At 37.0% G+C, this 19357-nt stretch overlaps 1 protein-coding gene across 6 annotated transcripts in view; it reads right to left on the reverse strand.

The window, feature by feature from the left end:
• LOC144058866 (teneurin-3) overlaps positions 1 to 19357 on the reverse strand; it is a 222257-nt gene that overhangs the window by 182191 nt on the left and 20709 nt on the right. For all 6 annotated transcript variants that reach the window (XM_077577467.1, XM_077577468.1, XM_077577466.1 and 3 more), the window contains exons 2-3: positions 16690 to 17067; positions 13732 to 13992 (exon numbers count right to left, since the gene is read on the reverse strand). In XM_077577467.1, coding sequence (XP_077433593.1) covers positions 13732 to 13992; positions 16690 to 16969 — 541 coding nt within the window. In that variant the 5' untranslated portion in view covers positions 16970 to 17067. The remainder of the gene's footprint in view (positions 1 to 13731; positions 13993 to 16689; positions 17068 to 19357) is intronic.

Below are 19357 nucleotides of genomic sequence, written 5' to 3' on the forward strand. Positions count from 1 at the left end.
GATGCTTAACTCATATTCCACTAATGCAATATTAACCATATTTAGACCAGTGGGGCTGCGTAGAACATAAAAATATATAGAATTGGCATAAACAAATATAATTAAAAGAATTAAACATTTCTTGTCGTACTATGCATCATCAATTCAATTGACATTTTGCTACTCCTACTGGTGTGCCTTCATTGGCCACCTGGGGGCAGCATAAGACAGATAGATAGCTATATTGTACATGGGGACCATCTCTCCTCAATATGGGGCTGGTTCTTCATAGAGGATAAAGAATATATGCCGGTCAGTACTGTAAGATTGCCTGTCTATGTATGTTGCTGCACAGCTTATTGGAAAATAAATACATAAATAAAATCTCACAAAATGTTGAGCAGTGGACTGGTTTGTGTGTATGTGAGTGTGTGTGTGTTTTACTTGCATCCCAATGTTGTTGTTGTTGGTTATTATTATTTTGGGGATACATAAAAAAATCTTCTTTCCAAAATTACTGCATGACAGCAAAAACGGCCAAAATGCAAAATACACACGTACACAATGACACGAATGTCAACAACGCAGAAAAAATAAAGATTATTTATAAACATTCCATTATACATTTGTGCTCACAAATCTACATTTCCTAGTAGTAAAAGTAGTAAATACAAGAGCACAAGTGTTTTTTCGTTTGGTCTGGGCTGACTCTTCCCCCACATCAATTCAAAAGCCAGGTCACATCAGAATTACACCAGATTAGGGGTCCAATGGTACAGCAAAAAAAATCCCACTTGGGATATGAAAGTAGATGACATGAATGAATAGACATGTCAAAAAGAAAAAGTTAGGAAAAAGGTGCTAAATCAGAGCAGGGCATTCAGGTCTGTAGTGTAAATCCGGAGCACAAAGGTCAGAGCTTGCAGCCCCTGTGGCAATAAAAATGAGAAGCAGCCCAAAGTCCCAGGATGACTGAGGAAGGGGATTGTAAAAGGAAGTGGACATGAAACCAAATGAATGGCTTAGTGCCAAGCCGGTCTGGTGGGGACAGCGTTTGCATGAGGAGATAGCAAAGAACATCGACACACAGCCAAGACAGAAGACCCACAAGTGCTTTTTAAGTGCATGTCTTCAGCTACACTTGCTCCATGAAAGTCCAATGCTAACTAGGAAATCCATACATTTTGCAAAAATTTAATTATTTTCCGATTGTTTTGTTTTTTTGGAGTGGGGGGTCAACTGTCCAGTGGACTTTCTGCATCTCCAAATTTTGCAAGGTGTTTATGCCTGAAAAACTTATTTTTATTTTTATCTGAATAAATTACTACTTTGGTTATTATTTTACCTGTTTATATTGTTTTTTTGTTTTTTTTAGATTTAGTTTTTTATATATATATAAATGTAAAACGACACAAAACCCCAGAAACAACAGTCAAAAGTTACCAAAAAATGATCACACTTTTTTCTTGTTCTTGTTCTATTTTTTATTTTTTATTTTTTGCTATATTGCTATATTAACTATTGCATTTTTTCTTTCATATTTGAAAAAAGCTAAACATTTTTTTTTTAGGTTTTGTTAGATAAAACCAGATATAGAAAGTCGTTTTTTTCTGAGGGAAAAACAAGAAAATTATTTTAAATGCACACTCACACATACAGTAGGCCTATTCATATAAACAAGAAATTATAAATCTTCATGGGTGGGGTCGTCAATTATGCGTGCATTATTGAAATTTGCTGCAAATTGTGGGGATTGCTTACTGTACAATGGTGCCCACTGCCCTGATATATGAACTTAATTCTGTCTGTGAACATACTCGTGACTTAAAAAACTTCCCTCAAGCCCTCTCCTACTTACACTGTTTATAAAATCATACAATAATCACAACAATAAATAGAATGTAAAGAATACGGATGTTCAATACCACTTTTTTTTTTTTCAGACCGATACAGTATGAGTATTCACTGTTTTAGTAGTCACAATGCAGAGTACCGATACCTCTATTCACACTGATAAAAACATGTCACGCAGATGATGATTTGCCGATGAGTTCAACTGTATAGCGCCAACTACTGCCTAGGAGGACTTACTCAATGTCAAATGTCAGATTTTTTTATTTTATGTTTTGCCTTGAGTAGGCCTATCAGCAGTTTCCATGAGTACCAAATACCTTAAAATATGGCTGGTGATACCGATACGTGGTATCAGTACTCACACATCCCTAGTAAACAATTACAATGTGTGCATCACTTCAGGCTTCAATGCCCATTCATATTAGTGTGTGTCCCTTGGCCACCAGGGGGAAGTATAATTTACACATACATATACATGAAGAAATTTCATAACTACTGTAAGTGATTAAGCAAACTGCAGTAATATTAATGTTGTTTTGCAGAGGATGTTAATATATGACTCGTGTGTGTTTTCAAACACCTTTAGCCTAATGGGTCATAACAACAGCTACATGGATGCTTGTTGTGTTAGCCTGTCTATGGTGTTTTGCATTGTGTGTTAGCATTAAGCTAATAGGCTTTCATAAGTGATGTGGATTGGCGGAAAAAATAGCACACGCATAAAAAAAAAAAAAAAAGTCAAATGTGGAGATCTACACTTTTCATTGGACATAGATAGTGTCAGTCGGAGAAAATGAATGATCAATCCCACCAAGTACAATTTCAAACGGGATAGGAGAATCTCTGTGAGCGTTCTGAACTCCTGTACCCTCTGGTATTCAGTATAAATTCTCAGAAAGTAATAATGCTTCATGGCGAAACACTGTTAGTGTTCACACAAGTACATCTCATGGGGATCTGGAAGAGGTGCAGGCCATTAATACAAAAGAATGGCTTCCCACAACATCACAAACGTAATTACCAGCAGCACAGCCAGACCGACATACTAATCGTCATCTCCGATGATTATTAACTGGCTTCCTGGTTATTTTTTTGCACTTGAGCTATAAATAATGATGAAAGGAAGTAAGGCGTTTTCTCTGGAGGGCGGTAAGTCACACCCCCCACCCCACTCCTGTTAACACCCTCCCCCCCTATGGGTGACTGACAACCGCGCAGTCATCGGTGATGGCGACATCCCGCAGTCGTCGCCGTCGTCATTTTATTTATTTATTTATCTATTTTTTGTCGGCCGCATCCCTCAGCGCATCCCGACGTTGACGCTCGGCGAGGTGACAGGAAATAGATGTCGCACTGCCTTAACGGCACTTTTATCGGGCAGCTGCGTCTCTGACAAGAAACCGCGCTGACAGATGAACTTAGGGGCCATGTATATTTTCTCTCACTTGCACAAAAAAGACCGGCGGCAATCAATTGGGGAATCCATCCTCGATGGCTTGACTCCCCCGTGGAAAAATGTCGTACTAAAAAGCTCCACAACAATGCAACAAATTGGATATCATTTAGTAGAAAATTGTAAAAATGCACCATATTTTGCCATCAAAGCATCAAAGGATTAGTCAAGTTATAAGAAAATGACCAGTATTAGGCTTGAGTAGGATTTCATACAACAAAATAACAATGCAGGACAATTTCAAGAAAACATATTTTAAAGCTCATACAAAATTGACTTTCCTGTAACCCCATCACACAAAATAACCGACTTTCATTAAAAAAAAAAATTTTGCCAATTAATGAAATAAAATGAAATAAAATGAAATAAAAATAATTCCAACAATTGCGAACAAAAGAATCAGTTAGTTATATTTAGTATAATTTTAAACAACAAAAAAGCATTCTAATTAGTAGAAAACATTGTTGTTATTTTAAACATTACGTACAGTAAAGGGCGTATGTTATAGTCTCCAAAAGTTCGAATTACACTGCTTGGTATAAAATGGTGCTAAATCTATTTTAGCACAAAAACGCGAAGATGTGAAATGTATATATTCTACATTTTGACTCTTGTAATTTCACTATTCAAATGCTTGAATATTTTAAATAGGTTGTTTAATAAAGTTAATGAGCTACAAAAGGAAAATGTTTATCTACTAGCTTGTCCTTTAACATCCTTCCTTAATCCAAACAGAAGCTCTAAGAAGATACATTTCACGTGTAATATTGAAAATCCATTATTTGAGAAAATTCCACATAACTATCTATCCCATCGAGCCGCCGTCCCATCGTGAGGTTAAACTAAAATCATTACTGCAATAATTAGTCAAAGATGCTATCAATACGGATTTTACAGCATGAAAGGCAAAAACTTGAGGCAGAAAAAAAAATCAGTTTTTCCACCATTAAGATGCAAATTTATACGGCAAGACACTCCAAAGTCTAATCAGATCATCCACTCTGCGGGGGGGCAGCGGCACGAGGGGAGAGATGGTTCCGCTATCGTGTTAGCGCTGTTTGTAGCTCACGCTACGCCGCCACCGCCAGTTGAAAACATTTCACAGTGTTGTCAACGACCTTTGCTGCGCGCACAAATGGCTTTGGAATAGAAGCAAGCATCCGTGCCGCTGTTTTTCAACATTCACGACCTATTCTAACCCCGCCAAACACGTTCAACACGGCTCGATTCTTTCTTATGAAAATTAGAAATTTAGAAATTTAGAAATTAGTAGTTCACGCTTCCAAAATTTGTTTCCTACTAATTACAGTGCATTGTCATTTATGTATTTATTAATTTGTTTGTTTATTATTATTATTATTTAATTATTTAATTATTTAAATACTGTATTGCTAAATTTTAATAGTTTTTTTCGCAACTTTAAAATAAATAAATAATGGCAATAAAAAAATCTTTCTTAAAAAAATTACATACAATATCATAATTTAGTAGGATTTTTTTCAACAATAAAATTCCACCTTTGAATTAATATTAGCTTCTAATATTATTGAATATTAGATGTTAATATTAATTAATATTACAAATTTCCAAACATACCAATAAAGTCTAAATAAATGCTTTACTAACTCCGCTGCACTGTTTTAGCACGTGGCTTTTTTTCGAGGGTGAGGGGGGGGATTAAAATCAACCCATTACAAAATGCAAAGCCTCCGAAACAGAAACTAGCATCCAACCACTATTTTCCAACATTTTACCGGTCGAGTCCGGCCTCGGACAGCTTGCTAGCAATGCTAGTTTATACTTTTGCATGCAATGAATAACAGCACTAAAACATCGGCATCCCATATCCGCCTATTAGCAAGTGATGAAATCATCCTAGGAGCCAGTTTTGGGACTCATCTTCAAAACAAACATCCCAGATGGTCCAACTTGTCCATAAAAACAACAACAATCTGATGTTATTTATTCTCTCCCTGCCATGTTTGAGTCATAAACACAAGGGGGCGGGGGGTGTGGAGGGCGCTTGGAATCAGAAGGCCGATTCTCGCCGTCACAAGGCGGGAAAGTGAAACGGGAGTTTGACAGATGGCGTGTCACCTCGCGTCAGCGTGATGTCCCGCGCTTTTCTAATGTTAGCGCGGCAACTTGACGAGCGAAACAAAGTGAGCCGTGGGGAGGTGCGCTCACACAAACATGTTGACGACTTGGGGGGGGTGTTGCGCTGCACTTTTTGGCAAATCATTTAAGATCTATTCATAGCATTCAGTGAAATTTTGTAAACAAAATAGAAAACACATACAGTGGTGCCTTGAGATATGAGTTGAATTTGTTCTGTGACCAAGCTCATAAATGAAATCAATCATATCTCAAATCATCAATGTAATGCATGGTAATGCCATCTACTAAATTGACATTAATTGATTGACGGATATACTGTACATGGACGTCTGTACGGCATGTCAGCTCTTCACAGAGGAAAACAAATACTGTTTAGTTTGACCGGAACTGGCATTAAACAGCTTGAAGCCTCCTTTTTGAACAATTGTTCACTGTTGCCAAAGTTTTGCTTTTGTATTTGAGTTGAGTGCTACCATACGGTGCTCATATGGCAAGTTTGCTCTCGCAAGTCAAAGGGAAAGTAATACTCTCAAAAAACTCGTAAGTCAGGTCAGTAGTAACTCAAGGCACCACTGTATTAGAGGATTATGTTAAAAAAGTGCACTATTTTAGTTGATAAATGTTGAACAAACATTTTCTCTTTGTCACAAAACATTTTAACTACAAACATATCTATTTTCACAATATCACAGTTCAATTTTCACAAGGCATGTTTTGCCCTTCTATGTTTAAAATCCTATGCTAATTGTCATTTGAAGGGGAAACATAATAAGCTCGTGAACAGAGTCAATATGTGGAGGAACTCATTGTGTGCGTGCATTAGCAAGTAAGTGCCTCAACATTAAGTGTCATTAGATATTGTAGGTTGTTAATATCCATTGCTGTTATGTACAAAAGCACAATACTGTGCTTTTTTTTTTTAGTATAAGCAGATTTTTTTTTTATAGTATTGTGACCTTTTTTTTTTTATATATCGCCAACCTCCCCACAATATTTTGATAATATCGTATTGTGATGGTTGGATCTCGTTACATCGTTAAAATAATTCATCTATTTTTTTTTTTTTTTGTTACATTAACTGTTCAGTCATGTTGCTTGCTAGGTGCTAGCTGAAGGTTGTTGTTTTTTTCAATTTAGGAAACGCTACAGGTGGTCAAACAGTAGACCTACGGTCCCTTTTAATTGAAATGAGACAATCAAGCATATCATCGCTGCTATGTGAAAAACACGTCTATTTTTTTCATTTATTACATTAAAAAAAAGACAAAAATAGGCATAAGTGTTCACATCGCAACGACAATATGCAAAGTGCAGGCATGTGTTAATATTAAATCCTGCAGTGCTGCTACTGTGTAGCTAACTGATGTGTGTGCGCGTGTGTGTTGTGACACAAAGATTGTTTGAAAGTGACTACTAGATAGCACTATATCATAGAATGCAGACTTTCGAAGTACGTACACTACGGTGGCTCAGAGAGACCACACTTCGCAAGCCAACCACCAATTCTTATTTTGCGTGAGCGAACGAGCGTCTCACCGAGCAACGGTGACTTGGCAGCTGGTGTGAAGCCCGGAGGACGACGCTGAAAGACCGAGCGAGCCCGAATTAGCTGGAGAGGCTAACAAGAGCAGCTAGCGGAAGAAGCTAGTAAAAAAAATGTATTAAAAAAAAAATAGTAAATGCTTGGCAGAGCAAAGCAGAAGGTGACAAGCGACGGGAGCCCGAATCACATTTTGTATATTATTGAAATATATAGTGTGTTTTGTTTTTTTTATTGAATGAATTATTAGTTCACAACTATATGGCGCGAAATATTACACATTGTCAGCAAACGAGCCACGTTCAGGTAAGAGTGTTTCATCAAGTGGTCTGTCCTTTCTAGAATGATGTAAGTTGGATCAATTGATCAGTTTACTTATTAGACATAATCAGTGGTACTTTAACTTTTAACTTTAACAAAACACATTGCTTATTTATCTTATTTATTGCTTATTGTCGTATTTACTTTAAAAAAAAAAAAGTGGAATTTGCTGCTTAATCTATATTCCACAATTTGTTGTATGTTAAGATGAGTCGTGGTGCATAGAAGATATTATTGAAAAGTCTTCTTTCTTTTTTTTTTACATAAATTAATCTATAAAAATAAGCCTTACAGATGATTTAAAGTGCCCATGGACTTGCCATGAAGACTCTTCGTAACATCTACTAACAACCTCGAATAACCTTACTGTGAATTTATGAATAGCGAAGTGTGACTATGGAGGAGATTACCGTACAGCAATATTTTATGACAGATTAGAATCTTGTTCATTTATGGCGTCTATATGTGCTGCAGAAATACAGTCACCGTCTTTTCACACCTCATTAGGATTCGAGTCAAGCGAGCGGTGGCCGTGTTTCTGTTTTGTGCACTTGTACATGTTTTATGAGGGGGCGCAATATTGATTGTGAAGTATTCACAAACTAAAAGGTCCGCCGGATTTACATTTATATCACAACGCGGGCACCGCAAGCGGCGTAATGGAATATTAGTGCATTAAAAATGCATGGAGGCTGAGGTGTTTGCAGGACTCGGGAGGTGACAGGTTTTGTACAGTAATAACTCTGCACCCAGCAATAAACCTTTTGCCACTACAATTTCCAATAGCTTGACACAAAACAGACTTGAATTCATAATATGGGAACCACAATGTAATCTATGCAAATGTTCTATGTACACTGTAAGGTATGGTGTTAGTCTTAACATCTCATTTGTCTTTATTTGCCACTGGTTGACAATTGAATGAAAATGACACCTCGTGTTTGATAGTTTTACCTCCCATGCTCTTTAAACACATTTACTATACAGTTATTCAAAAACATTTTTCAATTTAAACAAAAAAAAAAAAGAAATAAAATGTATATAAAGCAATGTGTATTAACAGTGTTAACATATGTGTTTTAAAGGTGTCATGTTTTACTTTGGTGAGTTTGCATGCGTCTGGGTGTGAATTTTGGCCGACAGAAACTCCTGCCTGCTCATTGTGTTTATGATTGTTACTATTCTCCCGACATTCAATAAACACGAACAAAATTTGTGATGTTGGCTCTCCTTACCCACATACGAGGGTATTACATTTAGAAAGAGGCTGTAAAAACTGTAAACTGTAAAAACAATCACTACAAACCTCAGTATGGATTCCCTTCTTCATAGTAGTGAGGCAACACACACACGCACACAGGTTTGTTTTACTATCTTTGTGGGGCCATCTCACTGACATAATGCATTTCCTAGCCCCTTCCCCTAACCCCAACCATTAAAAATGATTGCCTACCCCTATTCCTTACCCTAATCTCAACCATAACCAAATTCAAACCTAAACTCTAAAACCAAGTCTTGACCCTCAAAAAGAGATCTAAACTTGTGGGGCCCAGCAAAACAGTCCCACATGGACAGGTGGGCCCCACAACTCTGTAAAATCCCGAAATGTTGGCTCCACTATGAAAACAAACAAAAACAAGACCACACACACACACACACGCACACACACAAAGGTCCTCTGCCTATGCCTTGCCAGTTATGCTAGGTCATGATCCAAAGCCACTTTCAAGTAATAGCCTAAGGCTATTGCTATTGGCACACTATTGTGCAGGGACACATTTCCATCCCTATATGGTTGTGACACCTGCATCGTGTCAAGTCAAAAGCTAAACAAAATTGTGCACATTAGCATGTGCTAACAAACATTAGCTTCTGATATGCAGCACAATGTGAACGTTGAAGCTGGCCACATGATGAACTGGTATTTGAGTTTGGATGTGTCAAATGATGTCTCGTTTAAACATCTTTCTACCTTATTTGGCATCCGTCTTTGCGTTTTTTTGCGAAGAAAAGTATGAATAGCACCGAAAGACAACGCTGCCGTCAGGCCTTGAAACTTGAAAACCCATCCACAACTTGTTAAGAAAGCAAAGTTAGGCAGCAGCAATATTTCCACTGATCTTTCACCTTTTCATCAATACTAACGTGGAAATTGACTTTGGTGCATTCATTACTTTTGAATAAGCTTTCTCTGCTGAGGGACATGTAACCTAACTTTAATACAAGTCGTGAAAAAAAAAAATCACTATGGTCGTATTTCACACCACAAAGACGGCCAACATTCTGACGTCAAACCCCAATATTTTATCATAGAAAAATGTTTTTAAGGTCAGGCTTTATAATGCATTATTTTTACTGGAATTAAAAAGTATTTATCTATATATCTATATATATATATCTATATATATATATATATATATATATATATTTAAAAAAAAAGAATATATATATATATATATATATATATATATATATATATTTATTTATTTTTTAATACATATATTTTTTATACCCTTGCCCAATGCCCAGTAAGGTGTTGAATATTTAAAAACCACATCGCATTATTATAGCAAAATTTTGAATATAATTAAAAGCCAGGGGAGACACTTATGCTTTTTTTTTTTTAAGTATAAAATTTCACCACTGATAAAACAGGCACTTTCATGCTCTTGTTTAGTTCTCTTTGAATAATTCGCCAGAGGATTTCTTTAAATAAATGGTTGTGCTGCACACTATAACATTTTAATTGGTCCCAAATTCTAATTTGATTAATTTTTCCAATTAACGAGTGAGCGTTTGCCATCATTATTGCAGGTAAAAATTAGTGCAAATTTTATTAAGTGTTTTTTGGTGTGGTGGAGACAAGTTGCACAACCTTACCATGCTGTAGTTGTCAGGAGGTGAGTGTCAATGAAATATAGACTTCATTTATGACTAAACGGGCCTGAACGGCCTCTTGCGTAAGCTGCCGCATGAAGATTGGCTTGATGGAAACCTTTTTTGAATGGCTCATTTCTCTGAGCTGCTTCATTAAATAGTCAAAGTCAAAAGACAAGTGCCGTCCAGCACAATGGACATTTTTTTTGTTGTAATCACGTTTCATCCAACGTTTGAAGTCTCGACGTTGGAAAAATTGCGGGAGAGTTGAAATGATTGTTAAGAGGAAAATTATTCTCTCTGCAAAACAATTTCATCATGTGCTGTAGCTGCAAGAACAAACACCAAAAATAACCCTTTGTGGTGCATGGTACATATTGGCAACATTGTTCAGATTTGACACTGCAAGTCGGTAGAGCCATGTGATTTTCTCGGAGAAATGACTTTCACCAGGATGTCACTCCTGGGTGACGGTCCTCAGTTCAATATCATATACTGTACATCTGTGTAAATTGGTAGTCTCATCATCAAATAATTGTTTTGTTTTTTTAATCAAGTAAAACTACCCACTAACACCCCGTAGCTCACAATTTTATTAACAAAAGCATGTGTAACAGATTATAAACACAAGGCTGTGATCCACAATACAAAACAAACGAACAAATGAGCAAGCAAATGAACTAACTAATAAAGGAGCACTTGAACAAACAAATGAAAGTGCAAACGGGTGAAGAATTGAACTATTAACAACCAAAAGAGCAAAAGAGTGAAGCGATAATTGAAAGTGAATTAACAAATGAACGAACGAGCTAGCAAACAAACACAAAATGATATAATAAGAAACTAACAAATGAACAACTGAGATAGTGAACTAACTATTTAACAAATTTCTACCAAATAAACAAGTGCACTTATTAACCAATGAACCAATAGGTCAGCTAATGAATGAGCGAGAAAGCAAACAAAATAGCTAACAAATGAATAAACAAACAAGCAAACTAATTAATGAACTAATGTCTGAACGAGCCAATGAGAAAACGAACATTCAAGTCAGTGAGAAAACCTACAAACACACAAACTAACGATTGAGTCATTAACAAAGGCATGCAAGTGAACAACATAACAAACAAACAAAGAAGGTGAACTAACTCACTAACGAATAACAAGCCAACTAACTTAATGTTTGAAGGAGGGATGGTGTAGTCTAACAAACTAACTAACGTATGAATGAGGGCGTGATCAAGCGAACTAACCATCAACAAGCTGTAAACTACAAACAGACGAGCGAACAAACAAAGGAAAGAGCAAGAGAACCAGTGGAAATAAACAAACAAACAAATGAACTAACCAACTAACAAAAGCTAACACAAATAAACCATCAAGCATAAAAGTAAACGAACTGACCAGCAAGCGAACAAACTAAAAAATTACCAAACAATTAAACCAACTCACTAACAACAACAACAAAAACAAGTGAGTGAAGTAGCAAACAAACAAGCAAGAAAACTGACTGAGTAGCAATAGCGAACAAGCTAATGTAAAAATGACCAACGGCGCAAACTAATTAACAAACGTATGAACGAGGAAGGAAGCAAACAAACAACCGAGTGTGAACGCAAACACATGAATAAAAACACTGACAGAGTAATCCAACAAACAAACAAATGAGTGAACTAACCAACTAATAAAAGCTAGCACACAAATAAAAACAAGAACTTACTAAGGAGCTTTTGTATAAAAGAGGGAGTGAGCTAACAAACAAACAATCACCAATGCGAACAAACGTATAAACTACCGATACCTAACAAACAAACAAGAGACCTGACTAAGGACCCAATAAGCGTGCGTGCCAACAAAGTCATGAAAGAGCAAGTGAGCTAATTCCCAAAGGTTCCCAAACCACCAGAGAATGAAACCCCCCACCCAGTCGAAAGCAAATTTAGACAATAGCTACTGTAGTCCAAACACATAATGGTCCTAGAAAAGTTACGGTCAAAGTTACTGCAGTCAAAATGCACCAATAGTGAATGGAAAATGCACACAGTGAAACACATGGAAGAGTGAAAAGGCAGCACTCTCGTTCCCACCAAATGACAAAGACCTCCATTAAGGAAATGACTTTTTTTTCTTTTCAAGAAATGGTCACATATTTACATTTTAGTCTATGTAATCATGTCTAATTATTTTAACCGCCTGTCATTCTTTCATATCTTAGGCTACGTGAGATAATTACAGAGTTTCTTTAATGGTGACGGCTTCCGCGGAGGGTGTAACGTACAATGCTTAACGTTGCCGACTGTTTAACATCCCAAAAGACATTTTAAATATTTGCATTAAAGCATAATTGTCGGGTAGAGAAATGGCTTTATGCATTGAGAGGGAAAAAATATAAAGATGAAATAAGTTGACATTTTTAAACATATACAGTACATGCTGTCTTGCTTCTCAGGCAAATATTTACAAAGTTTGATGAAAAGCTATTTAATTTGGAGTTTTCTGTTTTCAACCTTGCCACCAAGCTCCGTCCATACACACTGACAAAAACACTTTACGTTGGCAAAATTCTCACTTTATTCTCAGCATTCTGACTTTAAAATTAAACCTTTAAAAGGAGAATCATGACATTAAAGTCAGAATTAGAATTCTGACTTTATTCTCAGATTCTCATTTACCCCCCCACCCCCCCAATTCATAGCTCTACGTCAGAATTTTGAGATTAAAGTCAGAATTCTGACTTTAAAGACAGAATTAAGTAATAATTTTAATTTTAAAGAGTTCTGAGAATAAAATGAGAATCCTGCCAAACCTTTTTTTGTCCCTCTTCACTGGCCCTAATCCTCTTCAGTATGATGCAAATGGTTCAATTTTTTTCTGTTTCCTGAAAAAAATCTATGAAAAAATGACTTGGGCAATTATTTTAAGAAGAACAAAATGTAGAATAAATACCAAGCTGCTGATGAAGTTTTTCTTTTCAATCTTAAAATTGCTTAATTTAACCAGAAACCAGGTTACAAATGTTACAAATTGGCCATAAATGAAAATCCAAGTGAATTCGCAATAACTGAATCGTGAAGTAGCAAATATAAGAGTCTTCAATGAAGCTAATATGCATGTTTTTGCAATGGGGGACAAAGACGGAGGACAAACAAGGAGAAGCAATATTAATATTAATAATAATAATAAAAAATACAAATCAGCATCAGCCTCAATTTGCCCCAATGCAGCATCTCAGGTTTCCACCGTGATCGCATTTGCACTTCAAACCATCTCATCAAGCGCGGTTGCTTGTGCGCGCCTACTCAACCTCGCAACAATTCACACACCCCACCCTCCACGTCCCCTCCTAGCCCCCCCCCCCCAACTCAAAGCCATCTTTGATTACACGCTAGCCGCGGGGTGAACTTTATCCAACTCCTCTCCTTAATGCGGAGAAAACCAGGTGACGCCGTCAGAAGGGCACCCCGGTTTGTTTCGTCTCCCGCCATCTGCATTGCCGCTTTTCTCCCACCAGTCAGCCACAAATCAGCCGAGAAGCCCCGCCCACTGCAGTTTCAGCCACCCGCCAATAAGCATCGAGGATCCCACTCACCCATCTCGTTGTCCGACTTGTCCATTTCCGTGTCGGTGAGAGTAAGCGCCGAGTTGGAGCGACTGGAAAGGCATGAGTTGCGGCCTCCCTTGCCCCAAAGGGCGATGGTACGTTCCGAGGACTGGGGTTCGCGCCCCTCCGAGGTGACGGCGGGCCCCCGAGCGTAGGTGCCGAGGGGGTGCGACAGGCCCGTCTCGGGGCACAGCGCCAGGCCCCGGCGAGGTTCGCAAATGCCGAGCTGCCTCAGCGAGAACGTCTGCCCTGCGGAAGGCAAGCGATAAAAGTTAACAAAGCGAGCCAAAAACAAGCCTAACGACCGAGAGACGCCGTGCTAATGTGGTGGAAGGTGACGGGGAAAATGGCGGATGGCGGATGGCGAGGGAGGAGGGGCGATGGGTCTTTTAATTAAAACCTTGACAACACCTGAGAGGGCTCGACTCAACAGTCTCGCAAAGCGACTCGAATTTAATGCTTTTTAAAATGTTCATGCTGCAGATTCATAATTTAACCTCATGGAAGCTCAAGGTTAATCATTGACATGAGAAAAAAAAACACAGTTTCATCGACCGTGCTTGCTTTTTCGCACGTTGTTGAGGTTAGAACAAATTGGAATTAATTGCCCCTCAAATCACAAATTTTAAGATCGAAAGGTTAATTACCAACACAATGAAACTCTATTTCAGTAGATGGCACATAAACAAGCAAATGTTCTCCTTGTTTTGAGTCGCCGCTCATAAGAATTGATCATTTTCTTTTATTTGTTTAGTATTTTTAAATATATATTTATGCAATGTTTTTTTATTTGTATACTAAATAATACAAAATCCCAAAACGCCTATTTTAATTTAAATGATCTATGTAGTATTTTTTTATTGTGCTTTATTATATTAATCGTCCATTTTAATTGGCATATTTTTATTGAATTTATTTGTACATTTTTTATTGTATTTATTAGTACAGTTTAATTTGTCTAGTAATTGGTTTGTAATATTTTAATTTATTCACTTCTCTTATTTTGTTTAATAATACGTTGCCCCAAAACATCCAATTAAATGTATTTAAATCATTTAATTTAATTTTGTTTTTATTTTTTTAATAGTAATGCCCCAAAATGCCCATTCATTTATAATATTATTTATATTAATTTCTTAATATCTTTCTTCCAACTAACATGCCAGCTATTACCCAATGAGCCACATGCTGCGTCACTAAGTCAAAGACACTCTTTTCAATTATTTTCATTAGGATTGTATTTATTGATTGTGTTTTTCAGGCGTCTAAAATGTGATATAGAAGTGATAGCAAATGACATTTGATGTATTTTTCATGTTGACATTTTTTTTCATTTATATTACTATAACTTCACGTATACATCTTAACAGCGTTTTTCTGTGAGATTGATGAACGAGGCTCTTTCATGGTCAGCCTTGTGGACATGAAAGCTTCTGAGATCAGGCCCAGCGTATTTAAATGTCATCATGTACATTTGTAAAGTGAGATCATGTGTGCTGAGCAAAAGATGAAAATACATAAAATCTGGCATTTGCTGTGAGACAACACGATCAGAGGCAGATGGAGATGTTTGAGTTTGACTTTAGTTTATTAAAAGGACAGTGTGCAGTAACATTTAGAAGATGGCTGCACCAGATTTAGCACAATGCTAGTTTCCATCTGTAGTCCCCTATTGAAAATAAAGAAAAATAACTTAGCCACTTCACACCATAAAACGGTCATTTGCCAGTGGAATATGCACCAAAATATGACATTATTTTCTTTCTAATTGCAAGCTTGTGAGCGGGAGAACAGCCACAAAATAAAATGGACTGTTTGAACCTTTTTTTAATTACAGAAATTAGGCCAGCAGCCTGCTTCAAAAAAAAAGAAAAGAAAGAAAATTAAAACACTTTTTACTCCAGTTATTTCACGTGCAATTTAAGGTTGCCTTTCTTTCTAGGATTCCAATTTCTTCTGACTTTCTGTGCCTTTTCGGTTTATTCAAATGTATTTGTGGGTCCACTCACAATAGACGTGACTACCAAATTTCATATTGCTCTGGGGGCTGATTGTTTTTTTTTTTTGTTTTTTTTTCATAATTTATTCAATCAATTTTATTTCAGTTATTTCTTTATTCCAGAGAGCTTTTGTAATGTTGAAGTTAAATGCAAGGTTCGGGCCGGAACTTGGGGCTTCAAGTTAGGGTCAGGGTTTTAAGACAGGTTTAGGGTTTCAAAGTAGTTTTTCAATTAATGGTTTCAAGTCAGGGTGTTATGCCAGAGTTAGAATTTCATGATAGAGTTTTACGACAGTGTGAGGTTTCCATGACATGGATATGGGTTCAAACCAGGGTTATGGTTTCAAGCACAGGTTAGGGTTCCAAGTTAAAATGACTGTTTCAATATATGTTTTCAAGACAGGGCTGGGGTTTCAAAAAAGCATTGTGTTTTCAAAGTAGGGTTTTAAGAGATGGAAGCTTTCAATGTAGGTTTTCAAGGCAGGGTTTGGGTTTCAAATTAGGGTTTAAAATCTGGGTTAAGGATTTAAATCAGAATTAAGAAGAAAATGTGAGAGCGTCAAGAGAGGGTTGGGGTTTGACAGACTAGTTTTAAGATAGGATTAAGTTAATGTTTCAAGGTAGGGAGTTTCAAGACAAGGTTGGGGTTTCAAGCCAGCGTTGGGATTTCAAAGTCAGGTTTTAAAATAAGGATAAGGTTTTAAGGTAGGGTTTCAAGTCAGTTAATTACTACTTGTATTTCAAAGTATGGTTTCAAGACAGGATTAGGACTTCAAATTATCGGTTAAGGACACTGTGAAGGTTTAAAAATAGGCTTTTGATACAAAGTTAGGGTTTCAATTTAGGGCTAGAGTATCAAGGTTTTAATTCAGAGTTTTAAGGGAGGGTTATGGTTTCAAGCATGGGTTAGGGTTTTAAAGTCAAGTCTAACTGGGTGTGCTTCTGACCTGGCCTGCTGTACTCTGTGCTCTCCTGGCGCCCGGTGTCCTTGACCCGGCCCCCAAAGAGCATACGCGCCGGGTCATGCTCAAAGGCCTGGAGCGTCTCGCTGGAGCTGTACGACTTCTGGGTGGGTACGCGGCAGGACGGCACGGTGGCGTCGCGGGCGGCGTCCTGGCGCTCCGACGCGTAACGATACTCGCGTTCGAGTTCTCCGCCTCGCTCGCGGTGCTCTCGCTGGCTCTTGGAGAGCGAGCAGAACGGCCGCTGCTCCCTCACCCGTTCCATGCTGCCCGCATGCCTTCACCCACAGCCCGCTTTTCGGCACTTTTTCTCACTTCCGACGGTCCCTACTCAGCCCTGCCTCCTCAATCCATTCAGTCCACCTGCGGGGAGACAGGAAGCAATAAGTTAGAGTCAGGCTCATCCGTTTCTAATCATCACTCAAAGCTCTCAACCTTGAAGCCTCACATGACTTCAAAACCTCTCTCCAAGTGGTCAAACTTCCTCCGCGGTGATTGTTGTTGTCAGTGTAAATGAAGTCCAATTGAGATTGACTTTTAATTATTAATTTAATTATTTAAAGCGTGAAAAGAATACGTAGTACTGAATTGTGGAGCTTTAGCATTAAACTGTTTTTCATCATTTTTTTTTGTCTGACATGATAGCCAGCGTGTGTGGAAAAGAGCTTAGCACCGGCGTGTCAAATTAGAGCCCATTGTTGTTGTGACGCAACTAATATATAGTCCAGCCAGTGGAGTCTTGAAGCTGCCATGTTTTTGCAGCGCAAACAAGTAGTTGCAATATGTGTAGGTATAAGAAAGATGCCAGACAAAGTAGCATCCATTTTTCTTGGCTTGATTGACATCTGACTAGGTCAGTGGGGCGTGGTTTCTGCTCATTTGTCCATCTTGGTTTTTTATTTATTTTTTTATTTATTTATTTACAATTTTAAAACCTCATTTTATATAGTTTTTAATCATTCAAATTTGGTTGGTTTAAACGGTATCTGCGATCGCGTGTAAAATTCACACAGACTTTCATTTAAATTTTTAAATTGAGGTTACGTCACACATAAACATTATTGGATTAATTTAGAAGTCTGACAAATACAGACACACGAGTGGCTCAACATGTTTTTTGAGACGCTTAGTCGATATTTTTGTTCTGTGTTGCGGGCCAAAATTAGAGTAATGAGTGACCGTCAGATACGCCGCCGCTCAATTAAAGTGGGGGAATAAAATAGCGCTACTATGGTTCTGTGATGCCCCCGCATGTGGGAAGGAGAGCCACAGTCACGATACATTTTCACACTATTTTACTGAATGGGACAAACAGTCAAATACACAAATACAAAATGAGAACACTCACAAAAGATCAACCAATTCCAGCTCCTGATGTCAGGAGCTGCCACTAGGCCACACCCCTTAAAGGCACTCAGCTAACACATTAACGCAATACGTACAGTAAATACACTTTATAAAAACAGTTTATTTATTTGCATTCTTATTATGTTCCATTATGTTTTTTCATTTATTTTTAATTCAGTAAAGTGCTATTTGTCTTTTTTAAAAACACGTAATAAAAAATATTGGCAGTTTTTTGGGGCCTGGAATGTTTTAATGGCATATTGATTCGATTCAATTGGGAAAATTGATTAAATATACAATGAAACGGAGTTACAAGTTTGGTCAGAAAAAAATGAGATTATTTAGGCAAACACACACTTTTTCAACACACAAAATGGGATGTACAACAGATACATCTGCAATAAAGTAGAAGATTGCTCTATTTGACTTTTTGTCTTTTTTGTAGGGTGAAGACATAAACTTGCAGTCCTCACCTACCACTCGTGTTCTTCAATGCAGTGAAAATTCAGGCAAGAATAAATTAATGTCTTTGTGTTTTAAAATCATACCCATTGATGGAATTCTGATTCATCATTTAACAGGAAATCTATTTCATTTTGTCTGCCTCGAACATGTAGTTAATTTTTGAAGGGCATCCTATATTTGAAGTGCAGCGCGCTTGCATTAAGAACATTCTAGTGCGATTTTTCCCTCAAAATTTTATGTCATGAAATCTGCTGATGACATTGATATTATTTTTGTATTATATTACATGTAGCCATAACAACAAAATTCACCAAACCATGTTGTTTTCTATGCACTGCAGTCATAGAAATCTGCTACAAAAATCCATATCCAAAAAAAAGGTGAGTATAAATTCTGGTAGATATACTATTTTATGCTACATTTAAAAATAGACATATCATGTTTTTACACCAACTTAAATAAATTATCAAATTACCAAAAGCACAATTTTCATAATTATGGCAAATGTATTGCATTTTTAGCACAACGTGCCAATCATAAAACCTTCATTCAAAAACTATACGCTGTAAAAGGCAGTTTAGAAGAAAAAAAAATCTAACATGCTAGGGAGCATTTAGAATATGATCAAATCTCTCACAAAATAAGCACTAGAATTAGAAAGCAAACAAATTGTATCTCTAGAATAAAATGTGGCTAAAAATGAATGGGACACAATTTAATGAAAAATGTTACCAAAAAAAAAAAACTTAGTACAAACAATTAGTAGAAAACTAATGTGTACATAAAAAAAAAAGTGCAAAAAAAATGGTAAGTTGCATTTTTTTTTAATATATATATATAT

This window comes from Vanacampus margaritifer, chromosome 10, assembly GCF_051991255.1.
Source record: "Vanacampus margaritifer isolate UIUO_Vmar chromosome 10, RoL_Vmar_1.0, whole genome shotgun sequence".
In the NCBI taxonomy this organism is placed as follows: Eukaryota; Metazoa; Chordata; class Actinopteri; order Syngnathiformes; family Syngnathidae; genus Vanacampus; species Vanacampus margaritifer.